Raw genomic sequence first — 18,696 nt, 5'->3', positions numbered from 1 at the left:
AAACCCCTCTATGATAGCACCTTAGAGTCGCTATAAATCAAAAATGGCTTAGAGGCATAAAACAACAATCCTCTAAAATATTGCCTACAGCACCCAGTATTTGTTGGTGATCTCCTATCCAAGTACTAAGCAGAAGTGACCCTGCTTAGCTTCCAAAGTCAGACGGGATCTGATGTCTTTAGGCTATTTAGATGTTTACTTTTACTGCAGTTTTTTTTAATCTACCTTCCCTTGATCACAGTGTGTGCCAATTACTGTCATTGGAGAGAAATCTGTCAATTTAATCCCACAGTTGCAGTCCTAATAATTTCAATATGCTTGCAGGTATGATGAAGTATCTTCAATTTTAAAATGCATAATCCTATTATTATTATATTGCAGATTGGTGACACTGCTGCCTTGGATGCACTTGTGGATACCCTTGGAATGCCAGAACCAGAACCTGAAATTGATCTTAGTTCTATTGTAGAAGTTGAAGAGGTATTGTCTATGCAGAAAAAAATGAAACAGTCTGCCAAATACTCTGTGTGTTTTCCCCCACTAGTGCTAGCAGAGGCCTAAATGTAACAACACCCCAACATTGTGAATTTTCTTCCTATCCTCTCTCTGTGCAGTCCTCCATGCCACCTGAAAATGTGCTCTGAAGACAGGTTTTCAGGGAATCTGGAGAGGGCAGGGATGAGGGAGAATTCCCACTCCCCATTTCCACTGTTGTAAGCAGTTTCATTAGCCACTAATGAACTGGGCACATTTCCACAGTTTAAGCATTTTAAGTCCCATTGATTTCTATACCAGCTTTGAAGTAACAGTAGGCTTGGCATGTGCCTACTGAAGTTTATAAATTCAAATGTGTGTAACATTGGCAAGCATCAATAGAAATTCCAGTCTAGAAACAAGATGGTTTCAATAGGATGTGTTAGCAAAAACAAGAGGAAAATATCTGAAAAGAATTCATCCAATTTCTTTTGACATTTTGGTCTTTATTTTTTTTTTCAAATTTAAAGAGTTTTTTTTAAGTGCATACTCTTCCCAAAAAAGAGGATTTCTTCTTACTATTTAAGGCAATTGATGTAAAAACTGAATAAGGTCAATATCACACTACACTTTTATAGTGCTATTATTCCACTACTGTGGGACCTTGTTATCCGCTGGGGTTTGGTTCCACCGTGGATGACAAAATCCGTGGATGCTTAAGTCCCATTATATATAATGGCAGAGCAAAATGGTATCTCTTATATAAAATGGAAAATCAGTTTGCTATTTGAAATTTATACTTTTTTAAAATATTTTCAAGCCGTAGATGCTAAAGCGCGGGGTATACATACTGTAAATAAATAAAAAATAAAATAAATAAATTATGCCTATTCCATATGGAACATGGAATGTTGTGGTTGCTTCCTGTAGAATTCTGGGGTTTGTAGTGTTGTAGTGAAGCCTAACAGCTTTCTGGTTGAGAATTCAAAAGGCCCCTCCCTGAATTCTAAATCCCAGAATTCCATAGGAGGCAGCCATAGCAGTTAAAGTGGAGTAATAGTGCTACAACAGTGTAGTGTGATATTGAGCTGAGGCAGATGCACTTTGGCTAATTTTTTGAGATTAAAAGTGTTCATTTAGAGCATTTGGGGGATTTATTTTGATCAGCTTTGTTGTCAGCTATGACATATCTCTTACATTTGTCATACACACAAGTGTCCTTTGCTTTGCTTTTTTTTTAAATTAAAAAAACATAATTTAGAAGGGATATGAATTTAAAAATGACTAATTGTGGAGAAGAGATAAAGGAACAATGGGGAGGGAGATACAGACATGTAAAAAAAAAGATGTTAGATCTAGGGGGTAGTTCCTGTGTTCATACATTGTGTTTTTTCTTCTTCCTCCTCTTCTTATTTTATTCAGCCAAAGGCCAAAGAACGAAAAGAGAAAAAAGCTGGTGAGGATGACGATACAATTCCTCCAGAGTACAGATTCAAACCAACTTTGGTAATACTTTTCATCTCCAATTTTCATGACATTTGTTATAAATTTGTCTCTTTTGCTGGTGTGGATAGGTTTTAGAAAATTATATTGGCCGGGACATTTTATGCCTTATCTGCATTTACCTTCATTTCCTGTGTTCATACATTTTGCTGTATTGAAATCATATTAATAGAAAAGCTTATGATTTTAACATTGGCAGTACTTTAGCAAGGAGGGCTCTTGCCTCCTAAGTGTTTATTCTTAGCTGGAGCCATTGAAGTTTTAAAAATTCCTAGGAAGAGATTCCAGGCAAGCCAAAAATAGGAAATTATTTTCTTGGTGATTGTGCTGGCAATAGTCTGAAGAGTAAGACACAGGACCTTTGGTACTGTATGGGATAGGAGGGATTGCATTACAATTTTGTCTCAGTTGATGATAGAGAAGGGAACATGGATAGGAATCCCCCTTCTACCAGATGTCTTTTTCTTTCTAAAAAGACAAAGTCATGACTGTGTCTTGCAAAAAGATATAAACATGAACTGTATCTTGGCTTCTACTTGTATTTTTTTTTTAAAAAAATGGCCAAGGAGGCATGAAACCAGAAATAATAATCCTTGGAAATAGTATAGCCATGATCCTATGAGTTGAACTGTTAATTATAATTAATTTGTTTTATTTATATACCGCTATTCCAAAGATCATAGCGGTGAACAGCAAGTAAGCTAATTAGCAAGTAAGCTAATTTGCCCCCAACAGTCTGGGTACTCATTTTAGCGACCTCGGAAGGATGCAAGCCTGAGTCGAGCTTGGGCCCTTTTGCTGGTCTTGAACTCGCAACCTTGTGGTTTCGAGTGAATGGCTGCAGTACAGGCCTTTAACCACTGCGCCACACGATACATCATGGAATGAACAGTTTCACTACTTGCACAGCCATGGCAGTTAAAATGGTGTCAAACTGGATTATTTCTGTAGGAAGGGATGCAGCCTCAGTGGGGAATGAATGTATTTATTTGGAGAAAAATTATATATATTCAGTAGTCTCAAAAGCTTAGAGTATCTTTAAAAATTGCACTGTAAATTGTACAGTTAACAATCATTTTTTTAAATTTTATTTTAGGATAAAGATGGGAAGCCCCTGTTGCCAGAACCTGAAGAAAAGCCTAAGGTTAGTAAATATATCTCTTTGACTTACTTTTCATCTGTTGCATGGCAGATAAAATAGTCAAAGTGAACCATACATATTATTTTCTAAGTCTATAGCTTTTACTGCAGACTGAATGGTACATTTAGTCTTAACATTCACAGGTAAATTTTCTGCCTTTATAAATGAAACAGTTTTTGTTTAGGTTTTGCCATTGTGCCATTGCATGCATATATACTATGAAAGCATATATAATGAAAGACATTCAGACAGTCATTTTTCTTTCAGTGTTTTAAAGTTTCAACCAATATATAGTACAATTATATTATTCTAACCCTGTTTCGCCTTAATGGACACTCTAGTTCTAATAGAGAAGAATCAAATCAAGGGGATGGTTCTTGCAAACACATTAATATGCACAGCGGTAGCCTGGGTGCCTCCAGACTTAGAAGAAATGGCTTGTACCCCTAGCTTGTGTTGTGCCGGATAACTTGTACAGATGATGGTTTGAATTTCTGGACAGAAAGATGCTACAATTCAAGCTACCTCTCTCACAAACTGATAACCAGAGTAGTGCTAACCTAGAACCAATACCATTGCAGAGGCAGTGGATGTTGAAACTGAGCTGTACAACATCTGTCTTCTTTATTTCCACATTTCCTTTAGTGCTTCTAGTTAGGAAATTTAAAAATTCATCCAATAAACCTGCACCTCATGTTTCTCCTTTATTCTACAGCCTATTAGTGAATTGGATCTAGTGGATGAATTTTCAAAAGATTTTGCTAGTCCTGTGCCTCCTGCAGAAGTGTTGAAACCATCTAAACCTTCTGATACATCTGTGGTAAGTTCCTTTTTAAAAAATAGGCCTGTCTCAAAATCCATTGTTTAAGAATCCAATGACTAAAGATGAAGGAAGCTAGATTCAAGCATTGTACTGCTATTTTCCCTCTTCCTACCATCACGTTTTCTCCAGTATATCAGTGTGCTCATTACTAAGTAAGTGTAGATGTACCAAGTGTGGAGAGACATATCAGCACTGTGGAGAGAGTCCGTTTGAAGGTTGGATACATCACAGTTTTTTACCTGGTCTTTAAATATAGGAATGCAGCTATCGGAGGCTAGGGGGAAGTCAACCTTTTTGCTTCCAAATAGCTTCTATGGGTGTTTGAGTTCATTTTTGCTACTATCTGGGGTCCCTCTGGGCCATTTTAGTTGCAGGAGAGGCCTTAAGTATGACAGAAAGTGATCTGGAACTCACTTTCCAAGGGCCTACAACTCACATTCCCAAGGAACAGGTAATGTGGTGAAAATGCTCCCTATATTTAAGGTCAATTTTTTGAACTTTTTGAGATGCTCAAACTAATGAAGCATTTTGAGAATCAAGAATTATTAGCTATATTTTTCTTTCAGAAGCCTGCAGCTGCTGAGCCTCCAAAAGCTCCCAAAGGAGAGCCAGTTGCTTCTCCCACAGTTCCTGCAGTGCAACCTTCAGCTCCATCAGGAGTTTCTACAGTAAGTAGCTTCTTAATCAAAAATTGAGTCTAGATTTCAGAGATAACAGTTTCATCTGTGTTCATTGTAACAGATATGAAAATACATTGCGGACTCAGAGCTGCAGAGTTGCAGAAAAGGAAGCTGAGCCAATTCTGGTATCACTCCCCAGAGTCAGTTGTTGTTGTTGTCTTGAAGTTGTTTCTGACTTATGGGGACCCTAAGGTGACCCTATCACAAGTTTTTCTTGGCAAGATTTGTTTGGTGGGGGGGGGGGTTGCCTTTGTCTCTTTTTGAAGCTGATGGAATGTGACTTGCCCTAGGTCACCCAGTGGGCTTCTATAGCCAAGTAGGGAATTGAAGCCTGGCCTCCAGAATCGTAGTCCAACCCTCCACTCTCAATCCAGAGGCATAGCTGGGAAATATTACTCTTTCAGACTGCAACTTCAGAATCTCCCTGGTCAGTATGCTGGCTGGGTTGATTCTGGGAGTTATAATCAAATCCCAACAACTTTCCCAAGTTCTGCAAAAGGATCTTGCAAGTGAGAGAAAAGTTACTCTCAAAGATAATGCAAGCTTTCTTTGTATACTAGACAGCTATGTGTTTTAAATTCCCAAGTTCTGTATGTGATATATTGTCTTGAATATAATTGAGGAAATGTCAGAGAGATCCAAAACACACTACAGAAATAGTCCATATTGAGACCACTTTAACTGCCCTGGCTCAGTGCTAAGAAATCCTGGGAATTGTAGTTTATTGTGGCACCAGAACTCTCTGACAGAGAAGGTTAAATGTCTTACAAAACTGTAGTTCCCAGAATTCCCTAGCATTGAGCCAGAGCAGTTAGAGCGATCTCAAACTGGATTATTTCTTCAATGCATTTTGGATCAGAGTATGCTAAATTAAGTAGTTGGGCTTATGTTCAGTTTGTAGGAATCTGTTTTTATCTGTGTCTAAAGCCACATGAAGTATGTGATAGAATGAGAGATCTGGTTATCAGATTTTGTTACTGATATCATATTTCAGAAGCCCTCAACAGCTGCATCCAAAAAATGTTCTACAGAAGAAGTCGTCTCTGTTGCCATGGTTCCTTCTGTGCAATCTTCAGCTCCCACAGCAACATCTCCAGTGAGTAACTGTTAACACCAAACTTGCAGAAGAATTAGCATGCTTAATTTGCTGCATCCATTGAGTTGCAGCTTGAACTGTTGATATAAAATGGTTGGGATTTCAGAGAATCTTAAATTTTTCCTCTCTGGGCATTTGGGATAATTAGATTGCATGTTTTCTCTGCTGCTGCTCATCAGCTATGGTTGTATTGTGAGTACAGTCGATTAGGAGTTTCTCTTGACTAAACCCTGCTGAGTTTAAGGGACGCTTGTTATGTATGTAGACTATTGATTTTCACTGGACTAGACTGAGAACATCTATGGCCTGGATTGAGAACTGGTTCATAAATCTGAGGACGGTTACACACCGCCATTAAAGTACGAAGTCAGTCCGTACTAGAGTTAGGAAGGTGCGGTGCTTCCGCACCCCCCTAACCCTAGTACGGACTGAGTCCGTACAAAATGGCGGCCCCCCTTCCACATGGGGGCCGCCATGACGACGTCATGACCGTGCCGCCTCTATACGGGGTGGCGCGGACGTGACGTCGTCGGTCCGCGCCAGGGCGCTTAGTGCACCCTTTCCGTGGACCAGGAAGCAGCTCCGTTTTGGAGCTTTTTCCTGGTTTGCGGCGCCGCTTTGCCTCGCTGGGCGCAGCCTTCAGATGGCTGCGCCCAGCGAAGCAAGGGAGAAAGGGGCCAAGCGGCCCCTTTCTCCTCTTCCCCGCCGCCGCGGGGTGTCCTTGGGGCTTGAAGCCCCAAGGACACCCCTTTTCAGGCTGCGGGGAAGCGGCGTTTTGCCGCTTCCCCGCAGCCTGAAAAGTGGCGGATCGGGGCCTCAGCGGCTGCCGTTCTGGCACCTGAGGCCCCGATACACCGGGGAAAGGGGCGGGTACAGCTCGCCCCAAATGGGCAGTCTGTGACCCGCCTGAGTATCTCTGCATTTGTTTATTGATAGTGATTACAGGTTACACTGATCTCTAGACTGACATTTATATTAATACTTAGTAATTACTTTTGGTAATTATATTGATCAACTGTTTTGCTGTTTGCAAATATTGGCCTATAGCTGTTGTGATACTAGAAGAATGGGGGAAAAACCCTACTACTGTAGTTTTGCTTAATTTTGCCATAACTCAGGCAAAAATGCAAGAGATGGTATAGACATGTAATCCCTTGTACAACTGCTAACATGGTTGGGTACAGGCCCTTGTTTTGAAGTAACTCTCAGCTGGTCTATGTAATGTGATATATAGAGTGCACAGGTGTCCGATGAAGCGCTGGAAGCCTTATCTGGAAGTTTAGGAAAAAGAGAACCTGATCCAAAAGAAAAAAAGCCTGCTGTGGATAAAGTGAAGGTAAGAAAATGAACAGCTAACTTCCATCTTGCTGCCCGTAACTCTTAAGCATCAGTTACTTAAGCATTAGTTACAATCTGAGATTCAAAAAATCTCTATGAACCAACTGTAGGACATTGATTACTAACTTTTGGTATTTTGGCACATAATCTTGAGATATGATTGCTTTTTGCAAAATATGGATTATGGATGTCTGCCAAAATGATAACCAAATTCCAGCACAGAATAAGTCAGGTTATTCATGGGATAGAAGGCCATATATCTTGAAAGCGCATGATGTCATAAAGTCACTGATTATGATTCCTCCAGGAGAAAACGAAACGAGAGGAACGAGAGAAGCTGGGGGAAGATGAAGAAACCATCCCTCCTGAATATAGATTTGTTGAAGCAAAGGTAATTGCTGCTTTGCTTGGCATTTGATTGCATGGCTTGTTGTTGAAAGGTTTTTTCCCTTTTGAGGCAACCTGCTTCAGAATTTTTTACTGTTGGTCAATAATTAATCAAAAAATTAATAGGAATGTCAGACACATTGCAATATACATGTATATTGCAGACACCCATGCTAGGATTCAATATTTTTATGGCTGTTCCTTGGATATTTAAGAAAAAAAATATGTAGTTTTCTTCTATTCTTACTACATATTTACTGACTACACTTTGCACAGATTTCAAAAACTTCACTTTGTTCAGATTTCTTTTCCACTCCACTATCTGGGTGGCTCTGGCTACTGGTAGCCTATCCAAATGAAAGTTCTGCTACTCTTCCAATAATCTGCTCAGCATACATACACATCACAGATTTAATCAGGGAGCATATGCCTTTCATGAAAGAATTCTGTTCTTCTGATGCAGGTATACAGGTTCATGAAGCAGGTGTGTTTCTGGGCCTGCCTTCTTCAACAGAATATTGGTACCAAAGGCATAACATGGAAAGAATAGGGATGGGTTCCTGAATCGCAAAAAAGAAGCGCAATTAAACAAGTTTCAGCAAACCTTTTATCTAAAACCAACAGTATGCATGTGTGAAATGAAACAAGTTGAACATGTAAAAAGAAAAAGAAATAAACAAAACAGTTTGAACCTTCTAGAGCAGACTTGCACAACTTGGCAGTAGGTAGGGACCAAAATTAAATAGTTTGAACTTCTTTGGGCTGCAAATCAGTTTTAATTAAATATTACTAATTAATTGTTATTAATTAATTAATAATAAACATTATTAATATTAATTCCATCCTCCCCCTCCTCTGCCAGGCCCTCTCCTCAGGAGAAAGCTGAGCGGCAGAGAAGCCTTAAGGGGTGAGCATTTGCCCCTCTTCTTCCTCTGCCGCCTGGCCTTCTCAGGAGAAAGCCAAGCAGCGGGGGAGCCTTGCAGGGTGAACGTTTGCCCATCTCCTCAGTAGGAGGCTGAGCAGCAGAGGAGCCTTGAAGTTGTTCCACATCCTTGTGGGTCATTCAAAATCCTTTGGCGGGCCACATGCGGCCCCCGGGCCATATATTTTGCAGGCCTGTTCTAGAGATCACTCAAAAACATCTTCCAAAAACATTCAGGGATTACTTTTTGTTTCACGAACCTCCACTTTTCTTATGCTTTCCATTTTGGTGGCCAGTCTTACAGATCTGTGCTTCTTCAATGTGCTGGGAGTAACATGTTATCTATTCCCATCTTTCTCTCTGCTTTGCTGTTCACACATAGTCAGTAGTGGACAAGCAGCTGCTGTTTACTTGTTGTAGGAAGGCACACACAACTGGGGTTGGATTGGATAGAGCAGAGTCCCATGCTTTCCAGTTTAGGCTTATTGCATTGTTTACAATACAAGTATGCAGACATCCTTCTACAAAATAGTACTGAAAATTGGATGTTTTCCATCCCTTTTTCTTCATCATACCAGTGCTGATTCTGCTAAACAAAATTCTGCTAGACAAGATAACAAGGAGGAAAAGTGGGGCTGGGGGCATATGAAAACTTAATAAAATGAACTTCTCTGTTGGAGGCTTTGTTGACTGGTATCAGAAATTCTGTTTTAACTACAAAACTGCATGCTTTGGAAATCTAATTTGTAAAATTGAATGGCTACTAACATTTTGTAGACTTTTTTTCATAAGCCCAAAGCATATTACAAATAAATAAAATAGCTTTGATAATTGTATATATATATTAACATTTTAAAAACAATATCTATTGAGTTCATCCATCATTGGTTATAAACACCCAGGTAGTTTTTTGCTTTGAAGCAATATAAAGTATATTGTACATTCAGGAATACAACTGATGTGACAGAGCCTGACACAATCCTGGTGGGAATTGAAGACTAATACATCTGTTTAAGGATACAACTTAAGGAATCTGGTGTAAAAAGTGGGAGTCTTAAGAGATGCATATATATGGCTTTTAAGCCATTCAGACTTTAATTGGTTTGAAACCCAAATTATGACTTGGACCTGCAAGCATCATTGCAGCCAGTGTACTCTTCCAGGTCATCTATAATGGAATCTCTACATGCAGTGTATTATAAGAACACTCAAACGTGGAGATTATAAAAGCATGAATTAGTGTAGCAATATCCTTTCTGTCCAGGAAGAGATGGAGAAACAGCGAGGAGACAAGTTACACATGCTCTTGAGAAGATCAACTGTATTTAAAAAAAAAAAAAAAAAAAGCTCAGTGCATTTCGGCCTCAATGAGAAGAGGCCTTCTCCAGGAAAAAAAAATACTGAATAAACAGTTGTCCATTTCACAGCATGTGGAGATTGTCTCCTCACTGTTAACTGCTTTTGAATGTGCTTTTTAGTACTTTCTTCTCTGCCAGGTGAGTTGGAGTCTATTGACAATATGAAGATGCTTAAAAGCACTCCTGGCAACTGCAAGGATCATTTTATTTAACAGATGTCCCACTTCCTAAAACATTGGAAAGCATGTGCCCAGATGGGTTAATGTGGATTCTATGGCTCTGCCACAATGTAATTTTGTATGAAATTTAACCACTAATAGTTACTATTTAACTGACACCATATTTATTTTGCAGGATAAAGATGGAAAGCCTCTTTTACCAAAACCTGAAGAAAAACCCAAGGTGGGTAAAGAAATACTTAAGTAGATTTAAATAGTGTGTTCCACTGTTTCTGTTGGTCAAATAACATTTTAACAATTAGCTACCCGTATTTTCCGTCGTATAAGACGACTCCCAACTTTTCCAGTTAAAATACAGAGTTTGGGATATACTCGCCATATAAGACTACCTCTCTTCCAACGCACACCAAATAAAAATTTAAAAAACATCAGATTTGATTTCAATATGGTAATTTTAATTCAGATGCTTATGACATGCAGGTACTTCGCAGGAAAACCTGTTGTATACCAAGCCTGCTTGGATTGTATTGTATAAAAAGTCCGCAGATTCTCCTGTCTGGCTCGGACGTTTCAGCACCCACCCTATAAGACGAAACCCAGCGTATAAGACGACGCCTGACTTTTGAGAAGATTTTCCTAAGTTAAAAAGTAGTCTTATATGCCAAAAAATACAGGCCTGTTACAAACGGGCCTAAAAGTGCATGCTCCGCGTGTGCTGGGGTTAGAAAGGGGCGTCCTTTCCAGATGCCCCCAACCCTAGCACGTGTGGAGCACGCACAAAATGGCGGCGGCCATTCAACACGGCCGCCACCATTACAACATCATGACCGCGCCGCCTCTACACTGGGCGGCGCAAATGTGACATCGTCACGCTGCTCCAGGGCGCATAGTGCGCCCCTTCCCCAGCCGCAAAAGGAGCTCCGAAACGGAGCTCCTTTTGCCGTTTGCGTCGCTGGGCGCAGCCTTCAGACAGCTGCGCCCAACGACACAGAGGAGAAAGGGGCCAAGTGGCCCCTTTCTCCTCCCCGCCACCGCGGGGTGTCCTTGGGGCTTGAAGCCCCAAGGACACCCCTTTCCAGGCTGCGGGGAAGGGGCCTTTTGGCGCTTCCCTGCAGCCTGGAAAGCGGCAGATCGGGGCCTCAGCGGCTGCCGCTCTGGCCACTGAGGCCCCGATCCAGCTGGGAAAGGGGCGGGTGCAGGCCGCTGCTTTTCGGCGGTCTGTAACCCACCACAGTATTTACTTACTGGATTTCTATCCCAAATATGGCACAAGGCTGTTCAGCAGAAGATTGAATAAAAATAAAATTAAAACACAAAGATGTTCAAATACTGAAACACAATTAAATTAGATGCAGGTTAAAATACATCAATAAATGGGGAGGAGGCCAACTTTGTAAAAATCTTCCCTCCTCAGAAACCAATTTGTTGCAAAAAATATCTTTGCTTGCCAGTAGAAGGACAACAGGGAAGGAAGACAGCTGTGTGAAAATGCAGCCTAACATCACTTCTGATTTGCAGAGCAAAAAAGCCACTACTGAGAAAGTAATCTCTTGTAACCCCACTGGAAGTCTCTCTGAGGGTGACAAGACCTAAAGAAGGGCCAGCCTTTAAAGATCTCAAAGTTCAGGGAGGCTCATGTGGGAGAATACAACCCTTCAGATACCATGAATCATAGAGCTTGAAGAGACCCCCAAGGACCATCCAGTCCAACCCCTTTCCATGCAGGAAGACACAAATAAAACACTCTGGATAAATAGCCATCCAGCTTCTGTTTAAGAACTGACAAAGAAGAAGACTCCGCCATACTCTGAGACAGCGTATTCCACAGTCGAACAGTTCTTGCCATCAGGAAGTTCTTCCTAATGTTTAGGTGGAATCTCTTTTCCTGCAGTTTTGAATCTGTTGCTCTCTGTCCTAATCTCTGGAGCAGCAGAAAACAAGTTTCTTCCATCCTCAATATGACACCTTTTTAAATATTTAAACATGCCTTAATTTTAACTTTCTCTTCCCCAGGCTAAACATATCCAGCTCCATAAGCTGCTCCTCATAGGGCATGGTTTCCAGACAAATAATTGGTTAAGCAGTTTTTCCCCATAAGAAGAGTGAATTTACTAAATTGGCATATTGTATCCATAATTCTGAAACTAACTTGAGCTAATTGATTGGGTTTGGTTACTGAGTGGCTTTAAGAAACAAAAATAATCTTATTTTGATTTTAAGCCCCTGAGTGAAAGTGAACTCCTTGATGCTTTGTCAGAAGGATTTTCCTCTTCACCAGCACCAACGTCAAAAGCTGCTGCACCTGAGGTAAGTGGGTGTGCTTGTATGTGGCAATGTGAGAGACAGAAATAAAAGTTTAAGTTTAAACATAGTGATAAATCTGATGTCTTCCTGTGTTATGTTTGCAAAAAAAAAAAAAAACCCCACTGAATATCTACATGATCAATCACTCTAAATTTGATTTGTTAATAAGAATATAACCCAGAAAGGAAGATAATTAAAGCAAAATACTTATCACTGTTATTATCGATTTTGGCACATAATTTGGGATCATGTGATGGATGGTCCTCTGTGGTGTTAGTAGTGGTTATGGTGTTGGTGACATTAATTTTATATTCATTTACACTATTTCTCTTCTAGTCTTTTTCCTAGATAAAATGCACATATGCTGTAACCTTTCCTCATAGAAGGGAGTCCCCAGCCCTGTGAGCATTTCTTTTCCAGCTCCCTGCTAGCCTTTTTTCAAATGTAGCAATTAAATCTTCACAGTATTGTAAGTGTGACAACACTATAGATTTCTATAAAAGCATTACAAAATTGGCAGTTTTATTTATAATCCCTTCTCATGATTCCTAATGTGGAATGTACTTTTTTCACTGTAGTCATATTGAACTGTCCTCTGTAAACTCAAGGGCACTTTTCTGGCTTGTCATTACTACCAGAACAGACTACTCAGGCTTCTCAACTGAATTCTTTCAATTCTCTACTTTTCATTGTTGCATGATAAACATAGACCTGAAATCCTGTTTGTAGTTCCCATTAATATAGACCACCACCACACCAATCAATATGATTTAGATAAGTGTTGAGTCATCATTCTTTAATTACTACCAGTAGGTCTGTTCCAGTTGGGACTACCAGTAGGATCCTAGCCACACTTTAATTTCCACCAAGATAATTCAGGAAAGACTCTTCTCAGGCCAGGGCCAGATAGAAAGTTTAGGAGCAGTGGGGTTGAGAAAATAGGTAAGCAGCATGGTGGTGGGGGTCTCTTTTTAATCACTAGGTTTGGGAAGTTTAGATTCCAGCTATTGGCAGGATTTTGCTTCTCATCAGAAATGGAGAGGATGGTGAAGCCTAAAAGGAGGGGAAGTGACCCCAGCTATTGCAGTTCTCTAAATGTGGTATAGGTACTATGATGAATATTAGAATATGGATTTGAAGAAACTATGGGTCACAGGGCACATTGCAGTAAATTGACTGTAATCTAAATTGGCTAGAATAAACAGGCTGGATCCTGCAGAGCCTCTGATTATCCTTGGCTGCATTCTGCTTCTGCCCTTAGTTTGAAATGTTTTTATTAACAACTTGCCTTTTTTTTGTAGAAATCTAAAGGTGCCAGCAAACCTGCCGCTGCCTCCACCGATGAAATGGTCTCTTCTACTGTGGCTTCTGCTGTACAGTCCTCAGCTCCACCAGCAGTAACCACCCCAGTAAGCAATCACTTCAGTTTCTGTGATTAAAACCTGTGATTTAAAACACTCCTTTGATTATTTAGAGTATTTATACTCTTTCCTTAGTTTATTTATTGTTTAGACATTAGTGACTATGACCTTTGGAGGATAAAAGTTCTTCAAAAGAAACTGTAGAGCATTAAAGAAGTATGTACATAATTTTAGTACAACATTTATCTTGTTTTAGACATTGTTTTTCAAATAAGGTTTACTTGCCTAGTTGGCAATCTTAACAGCTTTTTCCTAATCCTGAACCATAACCATAATTTTCACTAGTCAAGCTTGATTTATAACTGTACAATGGGAATATAGTTTTAGGTGTGCTGGAAATTCAGCTTGCAGAAGGTACAGAACTAAGATTTGCTTCTACTCTTTTCTCCTCTCCATCCCAGGTGATGGGATCCCTGGTTATTGTGAATGCACTGAAGTTAACTTTATATAGCATGGCTGCTCACCTCCTGACATTTGTACTGGAGATAGCATGGAGCCTGTTTTGTTCTTACTTTTTTTCAAATTGTTAGAATCGGAAAGAACTTGATGATGCTGCAGATCTTCTTGCAGATTCATTGGGACAAAGACAACCTGATCCAGATGAAAATAAACCAGTTGTGGATAAAATAAAGGTAAGGAAAGTGGTTGCACCACTGCCCTATCTTTGTGGTGGTGAGTACATACTCATTTTTTTAAAATATATTTATTTATAACACTTATTGAGACCCATAAAAGACAACACATATAATAACAATTTGTAAAGTTACAAAAAAGAATATAAAAAATATTCAAGTGCTACCAAAACATTCCTACTAACATACATATATACCTCTTTCAACTAAAACAGTACTGTACAGTCCGTCCGCCCCATACGCAGGCTTGCTGTATGTGGACTTGAGCTCACACGGACAGCAAGCCCATGGGGGACAAAATTGCACATGTGCCCACAGAAGCGTGCTGCCATTGAAATCAACGAGATGTGAGGTCTTGCGGTTTTTCCCATATGTGGGGGAGGGTGGGGAGGGTCTGAAACAGATCCCCCACATATACAAAGGGCCCACTATACTCGTTTCTGAAAACTACAGTAAAAGAACAGTATTAGTTCCTGTGTTAGAAAAGTCTTGCCATCTGCGTCACTGAAAGTAAAATAGGAGTCTTTTGTTTACAGAATTGTATAAGATCTTCACCCCAAAAGAGGCATCTTCACAGCATTTTTAACTGTACAAAATGCATTTTCTTTTCCATTGAATCAGTTTAGTTTTTCAACACAATTTGTTTTGTTATTATTACATATTGTCATCTTTTTTAAAAAAAATGTCAAGTTTATCCATGTATCGAAGGCATTTATGTTCTTTTCATTGTATTTCATAAAGATGCTAGGTGCAGCCTATGAGCAGGAAGAAAGCCAAATTTGTGATCAAGCAACAAAACCTTTCTTGTGCCTTTGAGGGATAGTTTGAGGCATTATATTCTTAATTTATGTTGAGAGCCATCTCTGGCTGTTGAATACCTCCTAGCTGATATGAGACAGAGAGCCCCTGAATAGACAGCTGTGACAGACTGTTGATAACCTTTCTGTATGCTTGAAATATGCTTGGATTCCTGCCAAGCTAAAAATCAGCATACAAAGAATTGCACTTCTTATAACGTAAACTCGGGTGTTATGTAAATGGTTAGTAATCTTTAAGAAGGTGACTGAGCCAAACAATGGCTGAAAGCAGAAATGAACGTTTACAAAAGAAAATGTGTTTTCTTGAAAGTGTTTTTAAAGTGTTCCATTACAAAGGATCTCTTGTAAGAGGTTGGTTTTCAAAATTCCTAAAGGACAAATGATAATCTGGGGTTAGTTTTTATAAAAAAAATCTCTAACAGAGAAAACTGTTTTTGGAAATAGTTTAAATATACATAATACATTAATTTGTGGGTTTTGTTTTGTTATATTTATTTGTTTGTTTAACATTTGGGAACCTTTCTTGGCATTTCTATTATTTTACAGAAAAGTCTCCTGATGATATACAGTTAATCACCATCCATAAATACCATTTTTGTGTTTGTGTGAAGTCAGTTTTCCAAGATAATTAAAAACAGAGGTTTGTTTTATTGGTGCTCTTCTAGGAAAAAGCTAGATCTGAGCATATAGACAAGCTTGGAGAGAGAGATGATACCATCCCCCCTGAGTACCGACATCTTCTGGACTCTGATGAGAAGGTAAACAGATTCTTTGGGAACTCATTCAGTTGTCCCTCGGTATCCATGGGCGATCTGTTCCAGACCCGCCTTCCCCCCCCATGGATACCAAAATCTGCAGATGCTCAAGTCCCATTATCCTTAATGACAGCACAGCCATGCAGCCCCTCCAAGGATTTGTCCCAGCTTGGCTTTGGGGGCAGAGGCTAGAGAGCCAGAGGGGGACAGGGCTGGGGCCTGAGTCCCGGAGGCCCCCCCTCCCAGGCCCAGCACCTAGGACAAAGCTTATAGGCTCCGGCCCCCAAGCCCCAGCCCTGGCCCCCTCTGACTGATGGGGCTCCAGCCTCTACCCCTGAAGCCAAGCCAGGGCAGAAGCTTCAGAGTGGGAGGGAGGAGAGGACTTCCGTCCAATTGTCCCCAATGGTGGCACGGCTATATGCACGTACTGTATTGCCATTGGGAACAATGCAGGCTTGCCATCCACGGATGGGAAGTCTGCGGATACCAAGGTACCACTGTACTTATCAAACAATTTTGTATTAATAGATTTACTGGGGGTCACATTTTTCCATAATCAAAGTGAGTAACAATTAATATAAATAACTGAATCACTACAATGTTTTCAAATGATGCCTTCCTTGATTTATAGCAGACATAGTGTCTCAACTTTGATAATTAAAGTTCATTAACTTTGATCATTAAAGTATCCTGCTCCATTTCCTCTCACAATGGGAGAGCTGTGTAAATGACTTCGAATTTTTCAACAGCAAGTAAGCTCCATGAACGTGGTAAAAGTTTAACAGTTTCAGTAGTTATAAATTCTTACAAATTACTCAAAAACGCATTTCACATTTTGTAGATGCCTTTGTACATTTTGTTTCACAGAATGTATAAATAGCTTTATAATCTATCATTGCCTAGGGTTCTAAGTGTTTTTTGGTTACGTTATAAGGAAGAATGTTGATGGATTTACTAAATTATGCTTTTCTTTGTTAAAGGGTAAATCAATAAAGCCAACAAGCAAGGATGATGAGACAGCTAAGGATAAAAAGGTGAGAGGGAATCACACTAAATTGTATGCAGTCAGGGCTGAATTAAGATATATTGGTGATCTAAAGTGTATAACAAATTTAATATTTTATTATTATTATTATTATTATTATTATTATTATTATTATTATTACTACTATTACTATTATTTATATCTTCCTACCTCTCCCAGGTGGATCTAAGCAGGATTGCAACATAATAAATATACAAAACAGTAATAAAATACAATAAAAATTTAACAATAATCCATTAAAACAGATTCTATCAAAAAGCGATAGTGTAACTAATATAGAGATATAGATCATAATCAAGGATAATATTTCTTATACAAGGTCAGGTGGGTAAGCTCGCCAGAAGAGATCTGTCTTAACTGCCCCCTTAAAAGCATCCAAGGAGGTAATAAGACGGATCTCTTCTGGGAGATTGTTCCACAGTTTTGGAGCCACTGCAGTGAAAGTTCTCTGGGAAGTAGAAACTAATCAGGTAGTTTGTACTTCTAACAAATTCTTCCCAGTTATTCTGAGAGTGCGGGGCGGATTATGTAGGGAGAGGCGTTCCTGCAAGTACCTCGGGCCCAAGCCATGTAGGGCTTTAAAGGTAATAAGCAACACCTTGTGTTGCATCCGGAAGCTAATCGGTAGCCAGTGAAGTTCTTTTAAAACTAGTGTAATATGGTCGGTCCTTGAGGAGCCTGTGACCAACTGGCTGCCATGTTTTGGACTAACTGAAGCGTCCGAACTTGGTACAAGGGTAGCCCCATGTAGAATGCATTGCAGAAATCAAGACAAGTGATTACCAGTGCATGTATCACAGCTTCAAGGTCTTTTCGGGCCAGGTAGGGACACAGTTGGCGTATCAAACAGGACTTGATACCAAGCACTCCTGGCTATCGCATCCACTTGAGATGACAACTGTAGGGACGAGTCCAGTATTCCCAAGCTGCGAACTTCGTCCTTTAGGGGAAGTGTGACCCCGTCCAGGACTGGTGGATAAATCTCCTTCCGCAGACTTAGGGTACCTATCGAAAGTACCTCTGTTTTCTCTGGAATCAGCTTGTGTTCGTTTTCCCTCATCCAGACTATTACCCAAGGCAGACATTCAAAAGAGAAACACCATTCTTAGTCACTGCAAGAGTCAGGGGCAGAGAGATGCTCCATACTTAGAATAATGTAAAAATTAAATTTTAATGTTTTGTATTTTCTTAATTTTGAGCCCTTTCATTATCTGGGCCCCTAAGTAGTGACATATGGACCACCTAGTATGTGGTGGTTGTATGTGGACACCTCTGCTTAGCTGTAGGATCTTAGTTACCACAAATGTTTCATTGCTTTCAGTGAGTATACTGTAATTAAGACTAAAACTGGACTCAGGGCCGAAAGAAATGGTCCTAATCCAGCTTTTTCCTGGCCCAAAAAGAAGCGGCAGAAAGCCACTTCTTTTTGAGCCAGCAAAAAGCTGGCGGTGCTCCTCTGGCATGCAGCGTATGAACACCGCACCATCCAAGCACGACAAAGCTGCCCACTGCATGGATGGGCAGGCAGCTTGAAGGCAGCTTCCTGCCAACTTAGGGGCATGTGCTGTCTAAATGACACACCCCCAAGCCGCCAGGAAGCCACCACAAAGGGGCCGTCTGTTTGGGCCCTCAGACCAGTTTTTAACTTGGAAATGGGAGGTTGACCTTTCAAGGAATAGTTTGCATGTGCTGTAAAACTTTGGATATTACTTTAAATATATATAGGATTATTTTATGATTACAGTAGATATTTTAAGGAACTTTTAAGAATGTTGGAATTCAGTATCAGTATTTTATAGTCACTATTTGTATTAGTATTG

The 18,696-nt window shown here is 40.0% G+C and overlaps 1 protein-coding gene across 7 annotated transcripts in view; it reads left to right on the top strand.

Moving 5' to 3' along the window:
* The window catches only part of CAST (calpastatin), a 98,490-nt gene that overhangs the window by 71,732 nt on the left and 8,062 nt on the right, over nucleotides 1-18,696 (top strand). For 6 of the 7 annotated variants that reach the window (XM_042448317.1, XM_042448319.1, XM_042448320.1 and 3 more), the window contains 14 exons: nucleotides 382-480; nucleotides 1,897-1,980; nucleotides 3,074-3,121; nucleotides 3,834-3,938; nucleotides 4,508-4,609; nucleotides 5,616-5,717; nucleotides 6,952-7,053; nucleotides 7,363-7,446; nucleotides 10,077-10,124; nucleotides 12,122-12,208; nucleotides 13,507-13,614; nucleotides 14,157-14,258; nucleotides 15,742-15,834; nucleotides 16,812-16,865. In XM_042448317.1, the coding sequence (XP_042304251.1) occupies nucleotides 382-480; nucleotides 1,897-1,980; nucleotides 3,074-3,121; nucleotides 3,834-3,938; nucleotides 4,508-4,609; nucleotides 5,616-5,717; nucleotides 6,952-7,053; nucleotides 7,363-7,446; nucleotides 10,077-10,124; nucleotides 12,122-12,208; nucleotides 13,507-13,614; nucleotides 14,157-14,258; nucleotides 15,742-15,834; nucleotides 16,812-16,865 (1,218 nt within the window). The remainder of the gene's footprint in view (nucleotides 1-381; nucleotides 481-1,896; nucleotides 1,981-3,073; nucleotides 3,122-3,833; nucleotides 3,939-4,507; nucleotides 4,610-5,615; nucleotides 5,718-6,951; nucleotides 7,054-7,362; nucleotides 7,447-10,076; nucleotides 10,125-12,121; nucleotides 12,209-13,506; nucleotides 13,615-14,156; nucleotides 14,259-15,741; nucleotides 15,835-16,811; nucleotides 16,866-18,696) is intronic. The other variant, XM_042448318.1, reaches the window with a different exon arrangement.

This window comes from Sceloporus undulatus, chromosome 2 (genome assembly GCF_019175285.1).
Source record: "Sceloporus undulatus isolate JIND9_A2432 ecotype Alabama chromosome 2, SceUnd_v1.1, whole genome shotgun sequence".
Lineage (NCBI taxonomy): Eukaryota > Metazoa > Chordata > Lepidosauria > Squamata > Phrynosomatidae > Sceloporus > Sceloporus undulatus.
This window is presented reverse-complemented; position numbering and strand designations above follow the sequence as displayed.